At 49.0% G+C, this 26609-nt stretch overlaps 1 protein-coding gene across 4 annotated transcripts in view; it reads left to right on the top strand.

Annotated features, from left to right (window-relative positions):
- The window catches only part of ITSN1 (intersectin 1), a 3188156-nt gene that overhangs the window by 2357381 nt on the left and 804166 nt on the right, over positions 1–26609 (top strand). For 2 of the 4 annotated variants that reach the window (XM_069636217.1, XM_069636219.1), the window contains exon 30: positions 2383–2427. The exons of the other annotated variants lie outside the window; for them this stretch is intronic. In XM_069636217.1, the coding sequence (XP_069492318.1) occupies positions 2383–2427 (45 nt within the window). The remainder of the gene's footprint in view (positions 1–2382; positions 2428–26609) is intronic. 4 annotated transcript variants of the gene reach the window in all.

Raw genomic sequence — 26609 nt, 5'->3', positions numbered from 1 at the left:
CACAGTATTGGGCAGGGCAGCGCTTTTTAAGATGCTGCCGCTTCTCATATATGTACTACAGAATGCACCACATGCAATACCAGACTCAGAGTACGTCTGAGTGGAATGCCTCCTTAGGAGGCTGATATGGCAGGGCGGACAACCCTGTATCGCGTTAGCAACACTACAGAGATCCATCTGGGAAGGGGGCATCGGACTGCCACACCTCCGATCCTATTACTGGGCCGCCAAATTGCAAGTGGTGAACAACCTCCTTCATTAAACCCAAGAATTCCCATACATCAGGGCGGAAATGCCCGTCGTACAGGAGACCCCATCTCTTGCCATACTATATCAGAACCTCCCCAGAACCCCTCCGCAAACCACCTCGGCCCACATTGCAACTATCTGGAGGCAGGTACATACACACATTGGCTGGGGGAATAGATTAACCTTAGCGCAACCGCTATGGCACAATTATATGCTTGCTGAAGTGCGGAGACTTGCGATGAAGACCCACTGGATCACGGCAGGGATAACCACAGTCAGGATGTAGTGGAGGACGGCTCCATTCTTTCATTCGAAGCACTGAAGGGGAAATTCGGAATTCCCGAAAACGAACGCTTCCACTACTTGCAACTTAGACATGCCCTTTATGGTCATAGACTGGCACTCGCTAATGCTCCAGAGTGCTCCCCCCTGGAACATAACCTCCTTCCACAATCCATCCCCACCAAAGTCACATCACCTTTATACAAAACCATCACTGCCTTCACCACTCCGGAACTGGCCAGCTATAAACCAAGTGGGAGAGGGACGTGGGCCCCATGGAACCGGAGGACTGGATCCAGGTGCTCATGCACCCACGCGAGATTGCCATAGACTCCAAAATCAAATTGGTATAACTTAAGATACTACACAGAGTATACTACCCTCGTGTTGCACTGTTCGGATGGGGACGAGCCTCGGACCCCAACTGTTTGAGATGCCGGCAAGAGGAGGGCACCTTCCATCTGATCTGGGAATGCCCTCTGATACAAACCTTCTGGACGCAATGCTGTCGTAAACTGTCCGGGGTCCTGGGACACACAATAGCATTGGTACCTGCAAAACTGTTGCTTGGGGTCCCGGATGAAAATGAGCTGAACAAGTGGGAAAGAATCTTTTTGTCTAATGCACTGGGGATAATAAAGAGAGACATAGCGTAAAAATGGGGCGCCCTGCATGCTCCGACCCTGACCCAATGGGCTGCCGAAATGGACATCTGTGCAGCGAAAGAACATAGAATATACACTGCTCGGGGATGCCCTACCAAAGCTGCCAAGATATGGGGAAAGTGGGAGGAGGAAATGGACTGAGGGACAACGGTCACAAACATATTGAAATAACTGTGGTACGCACAACGAGGCAGCGTTCGGAGCACAACTGAGAATGAGCGAAGTGACAAAAGAACTATATGGGCCGGACAAGGCGGCGGGAGGGACGGGGGGGCGTGGGTTGGGGGGTAAGGGCTAGTATTTTGTAGGTTGTATATTGTTATTTGAAAAATAATAAAATGTGCTATTAAAAAAAAAAAACACTGCTCACCTTTTCTACGGCAGCTCCATTTGAGCCTCTACATTCAAGCTCAGAGTTGCCTTTCAGTCATGACTACTTCCACCAGGTGGGTTAGTGAGCTACAATCCCGACTACAGTGCCTCCATTCTGACCTTCTCAGACTAGCAATTTTAAGGCTCTTCCTACCTTTGTCCGCAATACTGTGCCAACTTTCATCTTGGCACGTTAATTTGCCTATTCTCACTCTGCCCTTCCATCTTTTCAATGCATATGAGCAGATCTACAGTAAGAGATGGCCCTTACTTTCTGTGTCTGAAACCAAAGAATTCTGGGTCAGTTGCCAGCTTTGTGTTTTTTCTTGCCCGTGAAAGAGAGTAGTTTCCAAAAAGACTACTGTTCAGTGGATTGTTTTTTGTGGAGGAAAAAAGTACAATTAATGTCAAAGGGCTCAAGGATAGTCTTTATGGAGGAGTAGGATCTTTTCCTTGGTGACACCTGTAAGGCAGTGCTACTAAGTCATAGTCACACCACCTGACTTCTATCTGAGGCTTTGCTGCCCTTTTATTCCATATGCAGTTCTGTGACTAGGGATATTTCTACATGAGTAATGTGTGGGAAGATGTTCTCCATCAGAACAGACTTTCCCAAAAGTAGGTAACCCATTCTTCTCAATTTAATTTGTTGTATTAATCTGAGCTTTTGTTTTGACAAGGTGGGTATCTCCCTTAAAGGGATGCCCCATTACACAAAGCCAAACTTCTGTGATCATGTGTGGTATGATGTATAGAAATGTCATTGCTAGACAGTTGTTCCTCTAACTACAAAATGTGTGCATCTTTGTTTTAGTTGCAAACATTCAGGAAGATCGAAGACAAGACTTCAGTAGCCAAGGTCATGCACCGTTGTTTGTGGAACACTAATTGTTTGTAAAAAATTAACAGACTGACTTGAATCCCAGTCTGTACTAACACTATCGGAGCATATTGATTTGCTTCCTACCTGTGCCATAACAAGTTTAACAGTGTTAAATATAACTGTGGCTCATTGCTAGGTAATGAGATGCATGAGACTCTGCATGTGTGTGTTTAATGTGAGGCTTTGGCTGATTCTAGAAGAGTATCTAGATTTTGCTCATAATATACAATACCCAACCTATCCTACCTCGTAACGATTACTTCCTCATCCTTTTGCAATAGAGATAAAAGCCCTACATGTCTATAGCAAAAAGCAACCAATTAATCATCAAAAATTCTAAAATGGGGGAAAAAAGATTTGTTTTCATTCATATAAATTACCAGGAAGCTTAAGATACCCCGGCATTACATTCCATCGATTTGGTTTGCTTTTTTCAAATAGCCAGCAAAGTCGAAAATAACTGTCATATTTATTGGAAATAACAGAAACATTGCATATTGATAATGCCTTATTCCACTTTCTCCAAGCAATACATAGTTCCTTCTGTCTAAATAATAGGGACAAAAAAACAAAATGAGTCAAGGTCACGTATTCCTCACAAATACAAAAGTCTAATCCCTCTGTGTAATCCTTGGACCATTTGTGTATTGCTGATTTTACTGGAAGGATGTTAAACCTGGCTATAGAAAGAAACATCCTATGTTGAGGTATATTCCCCTTCACCTGCGACAAGTATGCTGCTGCCCAACCATATAGAGATAACAGTAAGTGGTTTTAGGACCATTTAGTCTTCTCTGATGGAGGTAAAAAATGGCATTGCCTTTATTTGTAACTCTTTCTTAGAGGAGGTATTAGTAATACTCTCCGGATTCTCTAAATATGGGGTCAAAGACATTTTATATAGCACAGACTGGACATGGGCTAACCATCCTACTTGGTAGTGGCCACCCAAATAAGTCTGATTTCTGATACTTTTGTTAGGGCTCCATAATTACCAGTCCACATTGCCTGCCAAATTAGAATTGGTCTTACGAACATAGTGTCAGTAAGATGAATAGTAGCAGTTTCAGGATCAACTGAATATACAGGGATTGATGGGAGAACCATTAGTAGTTGCCTTAAAATGAATTCTTTAACTTTTGAAGCCTCTCCACCTTTGCATGGCCCCAAATACTGTAGCCATATATTCCAGTGGGAATAGCGTTACCCCTGTATATCGTTTGTGCTACAGAAGTATGTTGCAAGATCCCAGTGAATCTAAAAATTCCTCCTCAGTTTGATTAATCTTAACTTTATATCACAGTTACACCTACTGTTGAGCCTAAACCTCAAATGTTCTAGTGGTGAAGCTGTTGGTCTCCCAAGACAAGTGGCAGGAACTTAATAGATTTGGAAAAAACGCACATAACAAAACATTTGGACTGATCAACCCTTGGACCCCCTAGCTCTCTGATAATTCAAATGATCCTCTATCAAAATCTATAATGATCTAGGGGCTCTGGCCAGAAGATCATCAGCAGCGTAGCTTAGAACTGGCAGTCTCCTGGCTCCACAATATGGAACATCAGTCTTTGTTTCCACCAAATGGGATGCAAGGGAATTAACATCAATATTAAGAAGAGGCATTCTTCCACAGATTCCTCATCTTGATGCATCATCCCCTCATCACCGGCTGCTCTGAAAATTTCAATGGAGGGCATAGTGTGGCCCGCCGTCTTCTCCTTGACCACCACCGTTCCACGGCTGGACTCCAAACGAGACATTGGCGATAAATACACAGGACCACTACACACCCATACCCAAGTTCCTTTTTTCTGTGTGCTCAGCACGCTGTTTTCAGAACACAACTCGAAATGTATAGAATTTCTAGGTATGTTCAGGGCCCAAGCCTTTGGTGTTCAGGGACTGCAACTCGAAAATGTCTGTCATGGATCTGCACATCCATTCAATAAGGCAATATTGGATTTAATTGCCACATTATGGCAACGCCCATGCTCGATCTTAGAAAAAAGTACACGCCAGCGAATGGTGATTTGCTATTTCTCACAACCCATCTGACCCCTGAAGGACTGGTGGTCCAGGCCATGACCATGAACTAGAGACCGTTACCATCTATGTCAAGCCTACCTACAGACAGTGAGACGATGAAAAATCAACACCCTCGCAAAAAGAGTTTGCCTCATGAGTATAGCACTAAAGTCGATCAATGCCGCCTTTGCCAAATACTTCCACATCCCATGGGGAACTATTTCAGATGCGGCTGACCATCTCCCCGAAAGGGGAGTTAAGAGATGTATTTGTGAACATAGTGAACGATGGCAAAGCGGTGGCGTGCCAAGCCCTCCAGGTGGGCCTTAATGCTGCGGATTGCATCTGGAGGTCTATGGGGACATCGACGGTGCTCTGGAATGCTCTGTACCTCAGAGGGTCAGGTTTCTCTCTGAACGTACAGGCCAAGCTTCTAGACGCGGCTTTCAAATGCAAGCACCTCTTCAGACCGAGGCCTGACGAGTCCTTTGAAAGATATAAAGAATACAAGCTTGCAGTGGAGTCGCTGGGACTGGGGTTCCAGCAACCTGCCAAGCAATCAGTTTAGTTTGGCTCCATGGGCAGGGGACTTGGGCGCTAAATGCCCCCTTCGTAAGGATTGCTCAGCTGCCTCAAGCCAAATGGAGACAAAATAACAATTTGTAAAGGTGCGTATGCACCAAAAACAAATTTTAATTAAAAAAAAAGTTGGGATATTGCCTCCCATTTCTCAAGACACCAGGACAGACCACCACCTCTTACTCGGCTGCTGGAATCCAAGTCCCAGGAGGAACTAAAAGCCTTACTGAAGAAGGGTGAATGGATCAGATGCTAGCTGATGAGAAAGGTAGAAGCTGATACTTCCGCTACTTACTGGTGCGCAACAAGGGGAGGAATTTGAACAAGTTCTTGAGGAAAGACAACTTCAGGCTGGTGACCCTGAGGGAAATTGCTGTCATTGGGCCTTATGGGCACTTATTTCCACATGCTGATCCACCAGAAGCAAAGGCGGTTCTTAAGGTTCTCATTGGGGGGTACTAATCAGTTCAGAATTCGCCCCTTTGGACCATCCTCGTCTCTCAGGGTATTCACCAAGCTGATAGCAGTGGTGGTGGCACACCTCACCAGATTAGTATCTGTTTCCCATACATGGATTGGCTGATCTTAGGGCATTCCCTGGAGCATGTTTTGATGCACCTTGAGGCACCTGCTCACTGCTTCACAGCTTGGGATTCTCCCTAAATTTGCCAAAGTCCCACTCCATGCCAACTCAAAAGCTCCAATGTATCGGTGGCAGGCCTGGAGACTCTGGCAGGGAAGGCATAGGTGGATACCCACCCGAGGACCAAGTAGGGAACATCTACAGGATCATCGAATTTTTCCAGCCACAGACAAAAGTTCCAGCCTTAGCGTTTCTGCTGCGAGTTTTATGGCCTCCTGCATCCTTGTGGTGCCAGAGTCACGCCTGTCCATGAGGTCGCTGCAGTGGCTTCTGAGCTCACAGTGGTCACAGTTTCAGGCGGGGGCGAACATCGGACCTTCTACTGGTTTCAGATAGTTTCCAGAGACATGCAATGGTGGTCGTGAAGGATAACCTCTTGAGAGTTTCATTGTTTCATCAACCTTTGCCACAGGTGACAAAAAGGCTGCAGCACTCTCCTCCAGGACCTTATGGTGAGCAGACTGTGGTCCCCATCACAGTGCCTTGAGCACATCAAAATGCTGCAGTGGAGTGCAATCGGGCTGGCCCTCGTTGCTTTCATGCCCTCTGTAAAGGGCAACGTGGTGTTGATCCTGATCGACCACACTTTAGCCTTGCATTTCCTCAGTAAGCGGGGTGGCGTTGACTGCTTGCCTAGGTGCAGAGAAGCAATGCGGTTGTGGTTCTGGACTCTGGAGAACAGCGTGTGTCTGACTGTGGTCCACCTGGCTGGCAAGGAGAATGTGCTGGCAGATTCAATGAACAGATGGTCTTCAATCTCCCACAAGTGGGAGTGCTGCCAGGAAGTTCTGGGGGAGATTTCCTCCCATTGGGGTACTGCTCCAGGTGACCTCTTCTCTTCAAGTGTGAATAGAAAGTGCAGGTCATTCTGCTCCAGAGATTCCCCTAGTCCAGGAGCTCTGCAGGACGTCCCGACAGCCGAGTGGGACTTGGACTGCCCTATGCGGTCCTGCCGATCCCTGTCATACCTCTGGTTCTCAGAAGACTGTGTTGATTTGGGTTCAGGATGATCTTGATTGCCTCCGACTTGGCCCTGAGAACGTGGTACCCAGAGCTGCTGGACATAGCCGTCTGCCCCCCATAGCGTCTGCCTCAGAGGACGGGCCTCCTCTCCCACTCAGGCAGGGTAAGTTCTGCACCCGAACCTCGGCAGCCTGGCTGCTGAAAAGCTAAGGCATAAGGAATGGGATCTGTAGGAGGACGTTCTGGATGCACTCTTATCTGCTAAAAGAACCGGTGCAAATTCCATCAAAGCCTGCAGATGGCGTATGTTTTGGCATGGTGCCGGAAGAGGGATCTTGGTGTTGGAGTTTTTTTGTCTTTGGTCCGGACAGGCATACAAATTGATACAGTGAAGTGGAATCTTGCAACCATTTAGGACTTCAAGAAGATCCTGGAGCAAGGCTCTTTTTTCACAGCTAAATTTCTGGGCAGTTTATCTAACATGTTTCCCCTACGCCAATCTGTTCTCCCTGCATGAGATTTAAATGTTGTTACTATTTTTATTGGGTGCTTCATTCGAGACCCTTTACTCTTGTTTTTACGATTGACCGCCTTTAAGGTGATTTTCCAGGTCCCCATCACTTCCACTAGACTGGTGAGTGAGCTCCAGGCGTTGTCAGTTGATCCTCCCTACCTGGTCTTCTCTAAGAAAAAAACAACTTTGAGAGTTAGACCCTCCTCTCTTCTAAAGGTGGTCTCTGACTTCCTTCTCTTCTCTCTCAAAAGATCAAACTGCTTGTCTTTCTTTCCTCCGCCTAACCCTTCCAATGCCGATGAGCGGTTCCATTGGCTGGATCTGTTGCGGGCCCTCAACCTCTACGTCTCTAGGACAGGGGAGGCCTGAATGGATGACCAGCTTTTCTTTGGTTACGCTGGTGCCTGTGTTGGCAGGGCTGTGCCAAAACAGATGGATCATTCTCTGTATCTTGAATTTGCTATGATCTTGCTGGCAAAGAGGTCCCTGAAGTTGTCAGGGTTCACCAGAGAGCTGGCTGCCACCTCGGGTCTGCAACGTGCAGTTCCCATTAGGATACGTGGGCTTCTATGCACACGCGTGCTAAGCATTACTAATTGAGTTCTTTGTCTTGTCAGGATACTAGTTTTGGCAGGGCTGTCCTTTTCCAGTTACGTGGTCTCCTTGCTGCCATCCCTCCACTTGATCATTGTACTCCTTTGGGAGTCTATAAAGATGAGGAATCAGTGGGAGGAAGGAGTACATTAGAAGAAAAAATGACTTCCCTCTCGGTAATGTACTTTCAATGGATTGCCTTTCTCCTGCAGATTCCTCATCAGATAGATATCCATTCCAGCGTCAGCTGCTCAGAAATGTCTTCCTCTTCCTCCTCCCACAAGACGAAACAACAACATTGGCACAAGTCTGATTCTTCAAGTGACCGTGGTACGTTGTCAGTGGGGCCGACGTCTTATATATGTTTCACAAGACAGCTGCGGTTACGGGCAAGCCTTCAATGCAGCAGACCCCCAGCACCAAGCAAGGTCGGGCCGCCTATGGTGTCTGTACTTGCCATTGCACCTCTGGCGCTGGTTCTTTCTGACACGCCATCAGCGCTGAAAAACCTGTTGACCGCCATTGAGCAGTTGTTAACACCTAAGTCCAGGAACAGTTTTTTCAGCTCCATGGCTGGCTGATATTTTCAGCGGCGCTGATGACTAGGACCAGGGCGACTTCGACCCTACGTACTCAGGGGGCTAGAGGATCCAACTTTTTTGTCGACCCCGCAGATCTAGTGGCACTGGCTAAAGGTATTCACAGCGCCAGTTGGCTCAACACGTCCCCAGACGTGGAAATACGGCTGGCCCACCAGTTCGACAGCACTTATGCCAAATATAGGGCTACAGTGTTGGATACGCTGGGGAAGGGTGCCCCAACTAGGCCTGTTTCAGGCTATAAATTTAACAGACATTCTTGATGAGGGTCCTTCTACTGAGAAGGCTAGGTCCTTCAATGCAGCTATCGCAGACCATATCGCCACCTTGTGGCAGAGACCATGTACCACACCCCCGGTCAACTCTGACTTCTCCAAAAAGTACAAGCCGGCAAGGGGAGACCCTCCATATCTCTCTACCCGCCCAACACCGGAGAGGTTAGTGGTGCAGGCGGCCACAGTGTCTGCCAGGCCAGCCACAACTACGCCCCAACTCCCGACTGATAGGGAGGGGAAAAAGTTGACACTTTAGCAAAGAAAATATTCTCATCAGATAGCATGGCTTTGCAGTCAGCGCCTCTTGTGGTTTTGCCAAATATTCTTTTGATTTGTGAATGGCCGTTGGGGAGGCTGCCCAGTATATCCCCGAAGGGGAGATCCAGGAAGGCTTTCAGAGGTTGGTAGACAATGGCAAGGAGGTATCCCGGCAGTGTTTGCAGACAGGCCTGGGTGTTGCAGACTGTGTGGGAAGGTCAATGGGGACGTCCACAGTGCTGAGGAGGCAGGCTTACCATCATACTTCAAGATTCCCACTGAATGTCAAAACTTCTTGGCATTGCTGTCGATGGTGAGTCTTTTCGGCCCCAAGGCCGACGACTCTGGAGAAATTCAAGTCCAAGATAGCCACAAAGTTGCTGGGCCTAGCTGTGCAACCCGGCCAAGCCTGCCTTTAGTTTTGCATCAAGGAGTAGAGGCTACCGGGGATATGTCCCCTATGGCAGGAGGCTCAGCTCCCGCAAGCCAGGCAGGGCTAGAGGCATTTCTCGCACTCCAGAAGGGGCCGGGGAGCCTCTAGAGATCAGCAGCAGCATCTCTGCCCTCTAAGCTGCTTTTGATTTCTCCCCCACGATTCCCCGGTCGGATGGAGGATAACCAAGCACTAGGCCCAATGATGGGAGATTACCTACGACGCCTGGGCCCTTCAGCTCGTGCAGTGGGCGGCTGTCTGCCTTTCTTGAAAAGATCGCCGGGCAGACCACCACCAACGCCTCAACAACTGGAACGGGAGCTTCAGGAAGAACTGCGAGCCCTGCTTTTGAAGGGTGCTGTGGACGAGCTACCTCCCGAGCAGAGAGGATAGAGTTGGTAATCCCTGTATTTTCTGGTACCCAAGAAGGGGGGGGGGAGAATCCGTCCCATCTTGCACCTCAGGGCCTTGAACAAGTTCCTGGGGAAAGAAAAGTTCAAGATGGTGACGTTGATGAAAGTTCTCCACGCTCTCTTGTTGCAAGACTGGTTGGTTCCCATAGATCTCCAGGACGCACACTTTCATGTGCCGATCAATCAGAGGCACACGAAGTGCCCGAGATTTCTCAAAAGAGACGAGCACTACTCAAGGTGCTCGCTTTTGGGTTGACCTCCACTCCGAGGATCTTCAAGCTCATTGCGGTATTGGCAGCCCACCTCAGGAGATCCGCCATCCATGTGTTTCCATACCTGGACTGGATGATCCGGGGAAGGTCGACAGAGCAGGTTTTGTCCCATCTCAAGGGCACCTGCTCACTACTCCACAGGCTGGGCTGCTCCCTGAACTTGCAGTAGTCCCACACAACAGCAGCACAGAGGCTCCAGTTCATCAGAGCAGTCCTAGACACTTGGGTGGGGAATGCTTTCCCTCCTGAGGAAAGAGTCACTGGCATCGGACAGATGGTCTAGCTCTTCCAAACCTGCCACCTTATCAGCAGCTTCCTTCCTCTGCGTCTTATGTTTCATGGCCTCCTGCATTTTTCTGCTGCCATAGGCCAGACTGCGGATGCAGTCCCTGCAATTGCTCCTGCGGGTCCAGTGGTCCCAGTACTTCATCACTTTGAGGGACGGTCTTAGGATGTCCATGTCGGTGGTCGACCTCTCTTGGTGGGCCAGCAGCAACATGTTGGTGGAGGAACCCTTTTGACCTCAGTGACCCCAAGCCTGGGTGGTCACAGATCCGTCCTTGAAAGGTTGGGCGCTCACTGCGAGGACTTGTAGGTGAGCAGCCTTTGATCCGCAATGGAGGCCAGGTGGCACATTAACAGATGGAGTTGCGAGCTAAGAGGTTAGCCCTGAAGGCGTATGCCCTTTATTATGGTATTTCTTTTAACGCTGACCTAGCTTCGAGAAGCATTGGAGGGCTTTACAGAGGTATGCACCAATACAGATGTATAACTGAGCACCGTACAGAGGTGTACAACATTACAGTTGCAGAACAGCGCTTTACAGAGTTGTACAACATTACAGATGTATAACGGAACGCTTTTCAGTGGTAACAGAACAGATGTATGATATATTTTATTTCTATCATGCTCATTCACAAGTGTTTCAGAGCGCGACAAGGCAAGGAAGGGGTCAAGGGAGGACAAAGCAATGATCTTACTAGGCCCAGTGACATTGAGAACGTGCAAGTGCAGAGGCAAGGGGGAAAGTGCAAGGGAGGGGGGTGGAGTAGAAAGTGCTGAGCAAGGGATAAAACAGGTAGTGCAGCCAGCAAGATGGCAAGTGCAAGGTTAAAGTATAGACAAAGGATGTCTAATAAGTGCAGGTAAGGGGACTGTAGGGTTGCAGGTACAGACCCAAGTGCAAGGGTTGCCAGGAGGCAGTGCTGGTGTGTGGCTGGGTAGGTGCCTGGGCCTGAAAATCAGAGTGCAACCAGGTGCCTGATGCTGAAGCAGACAGATCAGTGGGGGAGAGGAAGAGCGAAGGCAGAAGCAAAGAGTAAGGTCTTGAGGTGCGTCCAGAACCAAAGATGGTTCTCCTCAAGTTTCAGAGAGGCAGGGAGGCTGTTCAGAAGTAGGCCCCAGCCAAGGAAAGAGATCTACCCCCAACTCGTTGCTTGGAGAAGCGACTGACCCTGAGGGAGTTGGAGATGGAGGAGCGAAGAGCTTGAGCAGGAAGGTGTTTACAGAGGGATAGTTGAAGGTATTGTGGACCTAGGCCCCAGAAAGCCTTGTAGACCATGCAAAGGGTCTTGAATTTAATCCTTGCAGCCACTGGGAGCCAATGAAGAGATTTCATGGCTGGAGAGATACCATCCCAGGGCTTGAGGCAAAGGACACGTCTTGCAGTCCTGTTCTGGATGAGTTGCAGAGGGTGGAGAGTAGAAGCAGGCAGATTTAGAAAGAGGCTGTACAGTGGGGTAGGATACAGAGGGGGATCGTGGAGGGGTACAGTTGTGCCGGGAAACAGGGAGAAGAGGGGTAGGCAGCATCTAGTGCGTCGGGTGGTGTGAGTGGCGCCCTCTTTGATGGGGATACATGTCCTTTTTTTGACAGACAATACGGTGGCCATGTATTAGCTGATCAAGCGGGTGGTGTGCCCTCCCTCCCCCTTTTCAGAGAGGTGATGCAGCTGTTTCTAGCTGTCGGACAGTCAAATCTCAGTCTCGGCTTTCCTTCTGGCAGGGACGGAGAATGGTTTGGCGGATGCTCTGAGCAGGCAGGGCACGGTCTCGCACGAGTGGGAGATGTTGCAGGAAGTCCTGGAAGAGGTCTTCTCTCTCTGGGGTACCCCAACAGGGATCTGTTTGCCATGGAATCCAACAGGAAGTTCCCAGCCAACGGCACGCTAGCGGATGTGTTTGTAGTGAACTGGACCGTCACCCTCCACTATGCCTTCCCTCTGATTCCCATCATTCCATGGGTTCTGAGGAGGTTGAGGAGATTTCAAGCAATCCCTGATCTTGTTCGCCCCAGATTGGGCATGGAGGACATATTACTCAAACCTTCTGGACTTGACCATCTGCCCACCTCTCTGGTTGCCTCGTCTGCCGGATCTCCTATCCCAGTGGGATGGTCGGGTGCTGCATCCGAACCCGGAATCCCTCAACCTACATGCGTGGCTCTTGAGAGGATGAGCTATGATGACTGCCACCTCTCTGAGGAAGTTCCTGAGGTGCTGCTGGCTGCATGCAGACAGTCAAGATCACTCTATGCGTGCAGGTGGAGAAGAGATTCGAGACGTGGTGTAGGGAGCACAAAATTGACCCTATATCTTAACCTACCACTATAGTGATGGAGTTCCTTCTTTTACTGGCCTCATCAGGCCTTCAGGTCACCACAATCAAAGGATACTTGCTGGCTTTGTCTGTGTTCAAAAGGTCTGCGAATCAAGGGCCTTTTTTTACGATCCTGGTCATGGCCCAATTCCTGAAGGGCATTGTGAATACGTCTCGGTCTACTCAATTTGTCGTTCTAGACTGGACCTTAATTTGGTCCTCACGTTTCTTATGGCAGCTCTGTTTGAGCCTTTCATTATTTTTCTTTGCGGTTGCTCACCTTGAAAACCACTTTCTTATTGGCTATCACATCAGCCAGATAGGTCAGCGAGCTGCGGGCCTTGTTTTGCAAGCCACCTTGCCTTCGTTTCTTCTGGGAGAAGGTTTCTCTAAAAGTGGAACCTGGATTCCTGCCCAAGGTTGTGTCAGAATTTAATTTGTCCAAGCCATTGACCTTTCTGTTTTTTTACCATCCTCTATGGAGGAGGAGAGATTTCACAGGCTAAACCCGAAAAGGGCATTGAGTTTTTATGTGGCCAGAACAGCGGAATTCCGGAAGGTGGACCAGTTGTTTGTGGCCTTCTCTGTGGCGAGGAAAGGTTTTGCTTTTTCAAAACAGACCATCTCACGAGGATTACGCTGTGCCTCTCCAAGTGTTATCACAACGCGTGGAAGGAGTTGTCTCTGGGCATCAGAGCCCATTGCAACAGAGGGGTATCTACCTCAATGGTGCTGCAAAGAGGGGTTACTAGTGAAAGATATTTGCCGGGTGGCAACCTGGTCCTCGTTACATACCTTTACTAGCACTACAGCTTCGACGTTTCTCGTGGGACCGGCGCTCGATTTGGAAGGGCAGTTTAGCAGAATCTTCTGCTTGTAAATACTTTCATCCCGTCTCCAATCAGAAAACTGCTTGGCAAGCCTACCTGATGAGGAATCTGCCAGAGAATGGCAATCCATTGATGGAGATATTACTTACCATAAAGTTATTTCGAATGGATTGTGTCCTCCAACCTAGTCCTCATTTTAGATGTATTCCATCCAGCTTTAGCTGCTTCGGAAATGTTTTCTAGGCAGAGTGCGCCGTGCGTCAATGTCATTGAGTGGAAGTCCCTCGAAGGCCTCCGTTGAGGGTGACGTCATCAGGTATACAAGTAGCACGCGCGATGCCCGTTTGCCTCAGTTCAGTTTTTCCACAGTACGTGTTGCTTTGGAGATTTGGCGTGCCTCGAGTAGTTCTGTGACGCAGTTATTGTGAAGCAATATTCGAGAATGTCCTTGTCGTCGACCCAGACTACCCTGAGTTCGGGGTTCAAAAAGTGTAAATCCTGCGGTTCGAAAATGTCCATCACGGATCTGCACCGAGAATGTCTGTGGTGCCTCAGTGAAGGCCACGACATGGAGGCCTGTGGGAAGTGTCGGGCAATGACGGGGAAGGCCTTGCAAGAGAGGAAGGGAAAACTGCAGGTAGGTCGAAAACCTGACCAAAAAGCCTAGAGCGTCGAGTCGCGGTCCCGTGAGGAGAAAGCTCCTCGACGCGAAAGGCGAAAGCATCGGTCTAGGTCCCGAAGTGGTTCACACCACTCTTTGTCTTCGACGAAAAAGTCCAAAAAAAGACGCCACCGGTCCCCTTCCACCTCATCCTTGGACGAATCCCCCAAAAGAATGAAATGCCCCACAAAACATTCTTCCTCCGAAGAGTGGGAAGCATTTAGAATTAAAATGATGGAGGTTTTTGAAAAGGCTAAGCCTCGGTCCGCACCTTCCTCGGAAGCCGGCCGGGAGCGTCACCGTTCTGACACCCGCACACCCTCGAACCCAGTGATCGAAGGAGAAAAGATCGGGAACCCTCCAGGACCCAGAGCAAAAAAGATAGCTCGAGTCGACCGTTCGAGGTCACAGACGCCGTCCGGAACCCAATACACCTCGAAGGGCAAACCTTCGAAGAGCGCCTCGATGCCCTCGAAGCCAGCTCCGTGGGCGACCACTATTTGGTCGACGCCCTTGTCGACCCTGGAGCCCTCGGCGCCAAATGTTTCAAAGGCTCCAATTAAGCCAGAATCTGTCAAAATAGCTGCAAAAGAAAAAGCTGCAAAGGCTGTAAAGCCTTCAGTCTCTACTGCTCTCCCAGAAAAAATGTTCAAACCTCTTCCAAGGAAAGAATATTTTAAATTCTTAACTTCAATTTTTGAAGAACAAGAGAGGTCTGAGGAGGAGGATGTTCCTTTTGGCCTGGAATATGGCATCCCGAATGTCCCAGAATTCCTTATTTCTGAGGAAAGTAGAATGAGAGATCTGGTGGACACCTTACATAATGCAAGTACTTCACCTGAAACAGATTTTGGCAGGCCAGAACCAGGGGAACATGCCAGTCCCTCATACAGGCAGCTAATGACAAAGGTGGTTGAATATTTAGGATGGGCTAGACCACCAACTCAGTTCATCCAGGATGATCTGACCGATATATTGGATCATCGTCCCACCGGAGATCCGATTTTACCCTTCCATGTAGCCTTACAAAATATGGTGGCCAAAAATTGGGAGACCCCGGACTCTATTCCTCCGGTGAATACGTCCCTCACTTCAAAATACCACCCTTCCAGTAGCGACCCCAGCTATCTGTCCAAACACCCTACTCCTGAGAGTCTAGTGGTCCAGGCAGCCACAGCTTCAAATAAGGTGGCGTACCCTTCCATCCCTCCGGATAGGGACCACAAGCTTGTGGATGGTTTGGCACGCAAGGTATTTTCAGCTGGGAGGGAGTATGGCGTTAAAATTGGCCAACTCCACTTGTGCCTTGGCAAAATTTTCGTACACACTGGGGGAGTGCATTGCAATGGCGGCAGAGCACATACCAGAAGGGGAAAAAAGGGAAGGATTCCTAACCATTGTTGGAGATGGAAAGGAGGCCATGCAGGAATCCCTTCAGTCTGGATTGGACACTATAGATGGTGTGAGCAGCTCCATGGCCACTAGCATAGTAATGCGCAGATTTGCGTGGTTGCGAAAGTCGGGTTTTGCACCAGACGTGCAAAACCGTCTTTTGAACATGCCCTTTGATGGGTCTCACCGTTTTAGCAACAAGGCTGATGAGAGCCTTGAGAGGTTGAAGACCTCAAAAGCAGCTGCCAAATCTTTAGGAGCTGCTATCAGGCAACCGCAGCCTTTTCGTGCATCAGGACAATCTTGGAGGGGACGATCCTATCGTTATTACTCATATGGAAAGGTGAGAGGAATGGGCAGTCAGAGGCCAGAAAAAAGCTACTCGTGGTGGACGAGGAAAGCATGCAAAGGCAGCCCCAGCTGCAGCCTCTTTACCATCAACGGCTGCAGGAACCGCCACAAAACCACTTTGAGGACTTGCATCACAAGACACCTGTGGGAGGCAGGCTGTCGCAGATCTGCAAGAATGGTGAGTCATTACTTCAGATGTTTGGGCTCTAGAAATAATAGCCCAAGGTTACTGCCTTCCTTTCCTAACGCAACCTCAAAGCAATCCACCAGGGAGACACTCTTTGAAGTTTCCAGACACGCTCCTACAGCAGGAAGTCCTAACCCTGCTGGAGAAAGGTCCTATAGAACCAGTAGCGGAAAGGAACAAGGGATGGTACTCCCCATATTTTTTGATTCCCAAAAAGGACAGAGGACTGAGACCCATCTTGGACTTAAGAGGCTTGAACAAGCTCCTCAGGAAGGACAGATAAGTTCAAGATGGTCACTCTTTCTTGGATCCTTCAGGCCCTTCAACTTCAGGATTGGTTGGTGTCATTGGACCTCCAGGATGCTTATTTTCATGTACCAATCCATCTCAAGCACAGAAAATACTGGAGGTTCGTAGTTGGCGATTTGCACGATCAATTACGAGTCCTGCCATTCGGGTTCACCTCTGCCCTGAGGGTCTTCACCAAGTTAATGTTAGTGGTGGCAGCGCACCTCAGGAGAGGGGGGGATTCACATCTACCCCTACCTGGATGATTGGTTGATCAGGGCACGTTCTGCCGAACAAGCCCTGGATCTGAGAGTCACCTGCCACTTCCTCCACAGACATGGTTCTCCCTCAATTTCAAGAAGTCACAAATGACACCTTCCAAACAGCACCAGTACATAGGGGGCTGTATTAGACACATCCTTGGGAAAGAGCTTGCCTCCCAAGTTGAGGGCTCAAGACATTCTTCATATGGTTTACAAATTCCAAAATCTACAGGCCTACGACTTCTTGAGGTTGCTCAGCCTCATGGCATCCTGCATTTTCCTAGTGCCAGAAGCACGCCTGAGGATGAGATCCCTTCAATGGGCTATAAAGACTCAATGGTCCCAGTTTTCAGGTCAAATGACGGATCGCCTTCAAATTCCGAACAAGGTTTGGCAGGATCTTCTGTGGTAGACTTGCACAGAGAACATCCTAAAAGGAGAACATTTTTGGCAACCATGGCCAGAGATTACAGTAGTGACAGATGCCTCACTCATGGGGTGGGGAACTCATGCCAACAATCTGACAATCAGCAGTCGTTGGTCTCCATCAGAGTCCAAACTACACATCAACCTTTTAGAGCTGAGAGCAATCAGACTAGCGCTGAAGGCTTTTCTGCCATCTGTCAGAGGAAAAAATGTCCTGATAATGACAGACAACACAGTGGCCATGCATTACCTAAACAAGGGGAGGTGTAGGGTACTACCTGTGTGGAGAGAGGCAATGCGGCTCTGGTATTGGGCAATTCAAGAAGAAATCTCCTTAACGGTACTTCATCTAGCCGGAGAGGAGAATATGACGGACGCTCTGAGCAGGCAAAGTACAGTATCCCACGACTTCTTTGCGACCGGAATCAACCGGAAGTGCAAAAAGTATTGCTCAAGCGTATTTCCTCTGAGAGGAGCCCTAGGGGACGCGTTTGTGGTGGAGTGGAACTTCCCACTGCTATACGCGTTCACTCCGATTCCTGTCATTTCTCAAGTCATCAGGAGATTGAGACGGTTCGGAAACCACATGATCCTAATTGCCCTGGATTGGGCCAGGAGAATGTGGTGCCCGGACCTTCTAGACATGTCCTTATCTGCCCTCTGTTACGTCTTCCTCAGAGAGATGACCTTTTCTCACAAATGGGTTGCCAGGTTCTCCATCCAGAGGTCAGGACTCTCAACCTTCATGCTTGGTATCTGAAAGGCTGAGGTACGAGGAATGGGACCTTCCAGATGACGTCATGGAGGTGTTGCTTTCGGCATGAAGGCCAGCAACAAAATCTTTGTGCCGTTGGAAGAAATGTTGCAACTGGTGCAGGGAAAAGAATGTTGGTCCTTTTCTGTGTTCTATCCCTGAGGTGTTTCTCTTCCTCTTGTCCCTGGCACATAGAGGCCTCTTTGTTGGGACCATTAAAGGTTATCTTGCAGCGCTTTCCATTTTCAAGCGCTCTTCGGAAGAATGTCCCTACTTTAAAATTCCTTTGATAATACAATTCTTAAAGGGACTCACCAATGTGTTTCCTCCTTCGCCTTTCCAAGTCCCGGTTTGGGACCTTAATCTGGTTCTAAAGTTTTTTTTTTTATAATACATTTTATTGATTTTGAAACGAACAAACAACATAAGCACACTGTCGATACAGGTCATTGATTGTTTCCCACCGTTATTTCAGACAACATTTTAAATCTGAGTTCACTGCCCCTTTGCAGGAGCTACATTCGATTCCCGTGCTTTGTTAGTACCCTGGATGTCGAGGGGGGCCACATTCTCTCTTCTTGTCTACTTATATAAAGTCACTTTTCAATGGGCGTCTTCCCACTTTTGCCATCCTTTCTGCGCCTTGGCCGGACATCCTCTGACCGTGTATACCCTGTGCTCCATTGCAACCCAGATGTCTACGTCTGTCGTCCATTGTCCATAACTCTGAGTCGTCTCCGGCCCCCATTTTTGAGCAGTGTTTCTTTTGATAAGTGCGGTAGTGGTGAACACAAACAGTTTTTCATATCTTGTCAGGTCAACTTCGTCTATTCCCAGCAGTAGCAGTTTAGGATCTCTGGGAATCTTTGCCTAGGACTCTAGATAATTTGTTACAACATGCGCACCAGAACTGCTGAATGTGTGTGCATGTCCACAGTATGTGAAAGAAGGTGCCTTCCTCTGTTTTGCATCGCAGGCAGGTTGGATCATTTATCCTTCCCCATTTGCAGAGAGCCACTCTAGGATAGTATACTCTGTGTAGTATCTTTAACTGAATCAGCCTGAGCCTTGACGATATGGCTACCTCCCTAGGAAACATCAGAGCCATGACCCATTCTTCCGGTAGTATTGCACCCACATCAGTCTCCAATTTGGTCTGTAGTGCTCGCAATTCTGTCATGCCAAAGGAGGTTATGGCACTATATAGGACCGATGTCACTTTTTGAGTGATGCGCACCGGGAAAAGGTTCCTTTCTATTGGGGTGAATTCCGGCAATGCGGTCATGTCAGGGAGATTGCCCTGCAGTGCATGTTGCAACTGAGTGTAATGGTATTGTTCGGTTTGGGGAAGTGTGAGGCTGAGCGCCAGCTCCGTGAATGGAATTACGGTGCCCTCTCTCACGACATCACCCAATGTAAGTGTTCCATGTTGGGACCAGAGCGGCCATTTGGGGAGATTATATACACCCGGGAGATTTCTGTTATTCTACAGTGGTTGGGCTAGTGACAGTTTATTGCCCCATCCCACGAATTTGTGTGTGTCCGTCCAGATTTGGGTTATATGTGTATGCATATTGGAGGTGTTTGGTCGGGCCCTTTTCCTATGAATATATTGCATGACAGGGTTTTCAGGAGTGCCTGCTTTTAATGAACGGTTATATGGTGCGGATTTGTCCCCGTGCAATTGGTCATTCACAATTGTCAATTGGCTGGCCCAATAGTATGTCTGTATTCGGAGAAGCCCTATTCCGCCCTCCCAAATGGATCTTTGGAGCGTGGCAAGTGCTATGTGGGGGGGGGCATCATTCCACAGCAACTTCCGGATGGATTGATTGATCTATCGTCCCGAATACGTTTAGGGGGACGTGAAGTGGGGCATTTTGTAATATATATATAGGAGTCGGGGTAGGGACATCATTTTAAAGAGCGCTGCTCTGCCTAGAAGCGTCAGGGGGAGGGATGCCCAGTGTTGGGAGTCTTCCGCGAGTCTTGTCATCACTGGGTGTAAGTTTCTGGGGACATAATCATTAAGATTATTTGTGACGAGTATACCCAAGTACTTGAACTGCTCCCTTTCAACCTGATAGGGGCATTGTGGGAGTATCGCTTGTTCTACCTGCCCCAACGGGAACAGGATGGACTTAGCCCAGTTAACCTGTAGGCTGCTAAAGGCGCCGTATTTTTGTAGCAATCCGGTCACTATGGGACAGGATGTTACTGGATCGTGCAGGTATACAAGCAAGTCATCCGCATATAAGGACACTGTCTTCCCAGCTTTCTGACCAGCGTAAACCCTTCCATGTCTCATTGCCTCTCAATATTATCACGAGTGACTCGATTGCTATCGCGAATATCATGGCTGACGGAGGGCATCCTTGCCTCGTTCCTTTTCCTATTTCAAAGGGGTTTGATACATAACCGTTTACCTTTGTAACTGCTATTGGTGCTTTATACAGTAGTTTGACCCAGCTCATGAATTGGGGCCCGAATCCCATTCTTTGCATTATCCCCCAGATCGCTCCCCAGTTCACCGAATCGAACGCCTTTTCAAAATCTACCGCCAACAGGGCTAATGGGCCCTGAATGGTGGGCGCGTTTTCTATCGCCGTATGTAAACGATGTATGTTCATGCGCGTGGTTCTTTGTGGCATGAATCCACATTGATCCGGGTGAATCAAGGAGGATATAATTGGCTGGAGTCGGTTAGCTAGTGTTTTCGCTAGGATTTTGGTTTTGGTGTTGATGAGAGAAATCGGTCTATATGAACTGCATCTATCTGGGGGTTTGTCTGCTTTGGGTATTACCACTATAGTGGCTTGTCTCAGGTCTCGTGGGAGGAATCCCTCACTGTGGGAAGTTTCATACATTTTCAGTAAATGTGGTGTAATTATGTTTGTGCCTATTTTTTTCCACACCTCTACCAGGAAGCCGTTGAGTCCCAGGGTTTTCCCGGGTTGGAGGTCCGCCATGGCTGCGGACAGCTCGTCCTCCGTGATGTTAGTGTCTAGGAGGGCAGTTTGCTCGGGTGTGAGAGAGGGAAGGGTAACTCCCGCTACGATTGTGGTATCAATGGGGGAGGTCGGTGCTTTGTAGAGCTCCCTATAATAGGAGGCAAACCCCTCCGCGATGTCCCGGTCCGCTGTTAAGTGTGTCCCCCTGTGTCCTAATCACCCTGGCATGTCTGAGCCCTTCATCTCGCTTCTCCAGCCATGCCAGCATTTTGCCCGCTTTATCCCCAGTTTCGTACACTCTGGCCCGCATTGCTGTGTGTGCCTGTTTGGCGTTATCTAGGGCGACGTTCTGTAGTTGTTTTTGTGCTAGTTGCAATGCACAGAGAGATTCTGGTTGGCCTTGGGATATATGAGCTGCCTCTGCCCTCTGCACTCGCAATTCCGCTTCCTAGATATTTAGCTTGTCTTTTCTTATGGGCCGCGATCCAGGAGATAAGTTCCCCCCTTAATACCAGTTTATATGCTTTCCATATGGTTGTTGGGCTGCCTATTCACTTCAAAGTACGATTCTGCAGTTTTTTGTACATGCTCCAACAGCTCTGGGAAACCCAGGTAGTAACCGTTCAGCCGCCTGGTAGGTGGGGGGGGGTCGGTCTATCAGTGTTAAAGTGCACTGCACTTACTAGGTGTATTTCGGATTTTGGCAGAAAGAAATAGTCAAGCCTTGATAATGAGGCATGTGCCCCAGATAGGAACGAGTGTTCCCTCGTGCCAGGTTGTAGGTGCCTCCACACATCTTTCAGTCCCATGGCGTCCGTAAATGTGGCTAATTTGGTACGCATGGAGGGCTTTCCCGCGCGTACGATCAAGCTCCAGGTTCATTACCTCATTGAGGTCTCCCCCCACTTTCACCAAATTCGAGGGATCTGCAGTAATTACAGGTGTTAAGTCGTCAATTGGGGAGGTAAATAAGCTTGGTGGTGCGTAAATGGCTAACATGGATATGGTGCGCTCCCAGAGAGTCCCGGTTATATGTACATATCTGCCCTCTGTGTCCTGTGCAACGGATAACAGCTTAAAGGCAATCGCTTGTGTATTAGGATCAGAACTCACCGGGCCCCCATGGAAAAGCCTGAATGCAATGCTATGCGGTAATTTGTTCGATTGAAGAGGTTGCAGTTCGTGCCCGCTAAGTGGGTTTCCGTTAGGAAAGCTGCATCTGGCGCATGTCGATTTAGTTGTTGTAAAACAAGGCGCCTCTTAATGCTAATGCCCAGCCCGTTCACATTCCAGATCATAATCTTAATGGACTTGGTGTTATTCCTATTGTTGGATTCCATCATATCAGATAGGCATTGGGTGTGACGGGTTGTGCTGTGTGTGTCCTGTGGTAGTGAACCTTGTCTCTCTGGTGCAAGCCAGATCCCGACCTAAAGTGTGTTGTAACTTCTGTGCCCGAGTGGAGCCACAGGCCAGTTTAAAACAAAAAACTAAACAAACAACTTCTGATGCAACTTCAAACTCCCCTACCCCCTCCCCATACTCCGTCCCAACCTGAAGTATTTGTCGCCCGAACATCAGTCCGAGCTCGCCAACGGTTTGCTCAGACAACAATTAACAACCCCTACAACTTCTACAACTGTTCCCAAGTAACTAGGGGGGGTGCTTGCGTCCAAAATGGCCGCTATGTTTCCTCATCCGTGTCCGGTGATCGCTGCTGCCTTGTCTCCTGTCTCAGCCCTCCCCCACAAGTTGTGGCATAATGTCATCACGGTTCGGTGCATGGTCCGGGGAGGGGTCTCTGGCTGGAGGATTTCCAGGGTGCGTGGGTCTGTTTCTTCGATTCAGTCGCCATCTATGTGTAGTTCTGCCCACCTCCATGCCTCTTTAGGGTCAGTGAAGTGGACCGTCGTCCCTTTATGGAAAATGTTCAGTTGGGCTGGAAAGATTAGGCCATATTTGACATTCAGAGAGCGCAGCTGTTTTTTGATTTGCTCAAATGATTGCCTCGCCTTTTGCACTTCTCTTGTATAGTCCGAAAATAAAGCAATTCTGGAGCCATTGTGAGTTATCGAGCCCCTCGTGTGTGCCATTTGTAGCAATGCGTCCCGGTCCCTGTAATTTAGGAACCTTGCCACCACGATGCGCGGCGGGGACCCAGGCGGGGGACGTCCAGTGGGCACTCGGTGAGCTCATTCTATCGAGAAGAATTTGGAGAAACTCTTTTTCGAACAGATCGATGAGCCATTGCTCCAGGAACAGTTCCATGCAGTCACCTTCGGCTTTCTGAGGCAAGCCTAGAATGCGTACATTGTTCCGTCTCGATCTGCCCTCTCCTTCGTCTACTCTCGCTTCCAGTACCTTCAGGCGGGCCGTGGTTCTATGCGGTTGCTGCTCCAGGTTTCTCAGTGTTAGGGAGAATTCTCTGTAAAGGCTAATTTCCCAAACCCAGTGAGTCCCCCCAGCAGCTTTGCTGGATTTTTTGGGGTTTATTTTTTTCTCCTGCTAAGAGTGAGACTCTTTTACTCCCACTCTTAGACATGATTTGAGGTGTTCCTTTATCTTTCAATGTGTTTTATGTGCTATGGGGTCTTTTACTCCGTAGGGTCTCATGTGCTTTTTATGTGGGTTACACAGCACCCTCCGTGCCGTAACCCAGGGTTGTTGTAGCGACCCCCCAAGATAGACTCCATACCCTGGGACTGACTACTGTCTCCCAGGGCATGTAAAGGCACCATTGGCTTTACTAGTCCCAAATTATGAACAGAAACCAGTACAAACCATCATATTGTGGACGTACTGGTCGGGGCAATTCGATTGCCCCGGGGTCTGTTTGAGGGGGCACGTCTCCGTCCCCCCTGATCGACTTTTGGCTGGTGGCAGTGGATACTACTTTTTATATTCGACCGCGAATATATCTCTGGGATTTTCCCATTGTTCGAGGCTACCAACTTTAATTAATTCTTATAGCCTCGAACATACCGCCGGTTTATTTAATATTAATTCACCGGTTGGTATTTTTTGCCGGAACTCTATTCTAAAATGGTGTTTGTGTTCTCTTCTGTGACTCCAACCCAAGTCGAGCCCTTTGTTCCACTTTTTTGGCGGGCTTCTCCACAGAAGCCTCCAAAAGTGGTGCCACTCCGTCTGGGTACCACAGGGGGCATGGGAGGGGGTTTAGGCACCCTGGGTTGAGTTACCTTGGTAACTCAAGTCGCACTCTTGTGTGATTGGCCCAAGTGTTGAGCTGGCCGGCTCACCACTTAGCATGTTTGATTGACAGCTAGGCTGAATGAATGGGGGTTTGCTGCATAAAAGCAGGGCTTTGGGGACTGGAACTTCAGAAGTAGCCACAGGACCTAAGAATCCAAGGAGGGAGAAGCTGAGCCGACCTGCAACGACGACACCACCGGTGGAGCCCTACTGAACCGTCTCACCACTTTTCCCGACGACAGAGGAAATCTCCAGTCCGGAGAGCCTTCTTCCTTTGACTGGTGGGGATAACCAGTTTTGCCTTCTTTTCACCTTCCTAGAGCATCTCGTGGCCGTCTTTCCCGTGCCAAGCCCCCCGGCAACCGGAATACCACGGTTTACCACTACCGCAAATAGAAGGGTAGTACCTTTTAACCGAAGAACCCCGCGTTTGGTTTCTTCCCTGGCAGTGCAACGACCTTCATCTTTCCTCCACGGCAAGACCTCTTCTTCCTCTGGACGAACACTGACTTGCACCTGCTGCCAGGAACAACTGCCCCCGCTGGAGCTTCCTTCACACTTAAGGTACTGTGTCCCGCCTGGCTTCCCTTGCGACAGATCGTTCGGGGTGACAGTAAAGCCTCGACTTTCTAACCTGGGCTAGCATAGGACAACCTAGCTAACTTTTCCTGACTTTAATTTCATCCTTTTTGTGCGAACTATCTACAAGACTCTTTGGGCAAAACCCCACTGTGTGAACCTGGACCCTTCTGCTTGCTCTCCAAGAGTGGGCCTTGCAATTGACTTCCTTGCTCTCCAGTAGAACTCTGCCTATCCTGCCTTACTGTGGTTCTTTGTAAAAGTATTGAAACTTGTGTGCTTCCTTAACTCTGCCTTTTTCCCTCCCTTTACAACTTTTTTAGAGTGTCATCTTATGTTAAGCGCTCACCTCTGTCTGAAAATAAGTGGTGTTTCTCACTAAGACTTGTCTAATAAATGAATAGGGTTGTATATATATGATAGTGACTGTGTGCTGAAGTTACTTACCTCGTTTTTGCTAGTGTAAATCACAAGAGTGTTTTTAAATAAATAATTATATACTTTTACACCAAAGCTCTGGTCAGTGTTTGTTTGTGCTACTGTGTCTCTGTACCTATTGTGTATACTCTGCATACTGCCTAACTCTTCTTGAGGGAAGTCTGACTGCTCAGCCACAGCTACCAAGTGAATCTGTGTGGTACAGACTGCTACCAAGTGGGTTTACTGCCAAAAACCCGTAGTCTTAAATCTTTTGCAGTGGTCCCTAAGGGAACTGCACAGGTTTCTGCCTAACACTCAGTCCGTCCTCCGTCCCAGATATGTGCTGCTCGGCCTCACCGGTGTGGGACGTCAACTTTTGAAGGTCGTTACAAAGTAGCGAGACATCCATGCTTATTCCATCGATTTTCTGTTCCATGGAGGCACGGGATTCGGCGATCGCCGCCATAATGTCCTTCAGAGAGATTGCTCCTATTTCCTCCTCCATTGTTTCGCTGCAGTCTTGCTCCACCGGCGCATTCGCTGCGGCAGTGGTGAATTGGTCAATTTTGCTTTGAGTACCGGGTTTTTCTGGATTTTTCTTTCCCATGTCAGAGGTCTTTACACGGGAGTTTCTGCGTAACATGTGCTGCCAATGTGTCCGGCGTCTGATAAACACCTTCACCTTTCGATTTGGGCGGCTGTGTGCTGGGGGCCAGTTACGGCATGGCACGGGGATAAGTCTTGGTTTGAGGCGCCTCCAGCCCTTTCTTGTGCAGGCTCCTCACTTACTCTCATGCAGTGGCGCAGCCGTGTGCCGCATGCAGGGCGTTAGAGGGAGTTTCGTCCGTGATCGCTGCCCCTTCAACCGGGACTGTCCTCGTATGCGTCCTCGTATGCGTCCTCTTCAGGCGTGACACTTTCTCTCCCCTGGACCGTCTGGCGGATGAGCGGGAAGCGCGCCACTCCTCTCAGCGGGACGGATGTCGAGATGCAGGCGAGGCGGCCCTCCTCTCCCGGACAACCTCCGCGCAGCCCCGCTCTGCGCTTCGCCGTATGGTACTGTCCACCTGCACCCGCCCCGCGCCAGGGGACGTCCCAGGCCTGCTCCCCGCACCTCTCCCCTTTTGCCGGCGTCCGTTCACAATCTTGTATTTTTGCTGCGTAGGCAGGTTTAAATCGGCACGTAGCATGGCACCATCTTGGAAACGCTTCCTCAGGACACTTCGGGGAGTTCTCTGTCCTTCGGTCGCTTTGCTGTTGCACTTTTCGCTACGGTTTCCTCCCGAAAATTTCGCAGCAGCGGTCCCCCTCGCCGAGGGTCTGATTAATAATTGTCGTTCGACACGGATGGCAGGTGATTTAAGCAGGATGTATGTAGCTGGCCCGGGAGTTCGAAGGCTCACGTCTGCATCGTTCCGTAGCTGGCCATTCCCCCCCCCCTGGTTCTAAAGTTTTTAATGTGTGCCCCTTTTGAACTCTTGCACACTTGTCCATTAACCCCTTAAGTGCCATGGGTATTTCTCCCCAGTGCCGTAGCCATTTTTGTTGATTTCGGTATGTGGCCATTCAATGGCTTGTAACTTTTTTGTTACATGAGGTATCTCGGCCAAATTTGGCTCCTTTTTTTCCCACATGTAGGCGGTCGTAACGCCACCCAGGAATCCTAGGTTGCTGT

This window comes from Ambystoma mexicanum, chromosome 7p, assembly GCF_040938575.1.
Source record: "Ambystoma mexicanum isolate Mex_15411 chromosome 7p, UKY_AmexF1_1, whole genome shotgun sequence".
Classification (NCBI taxonomy): Eukaryota; Metazoa; Chordata; class Amphibia; order Caudata; family Ambystomatidae; genus Ambystoma; species Ambystoma mexicanum.
Note: the sequence above shows the minus strand (reverse complement) of the source record. Positions and strands in the feature narration are given on the sequence as shown.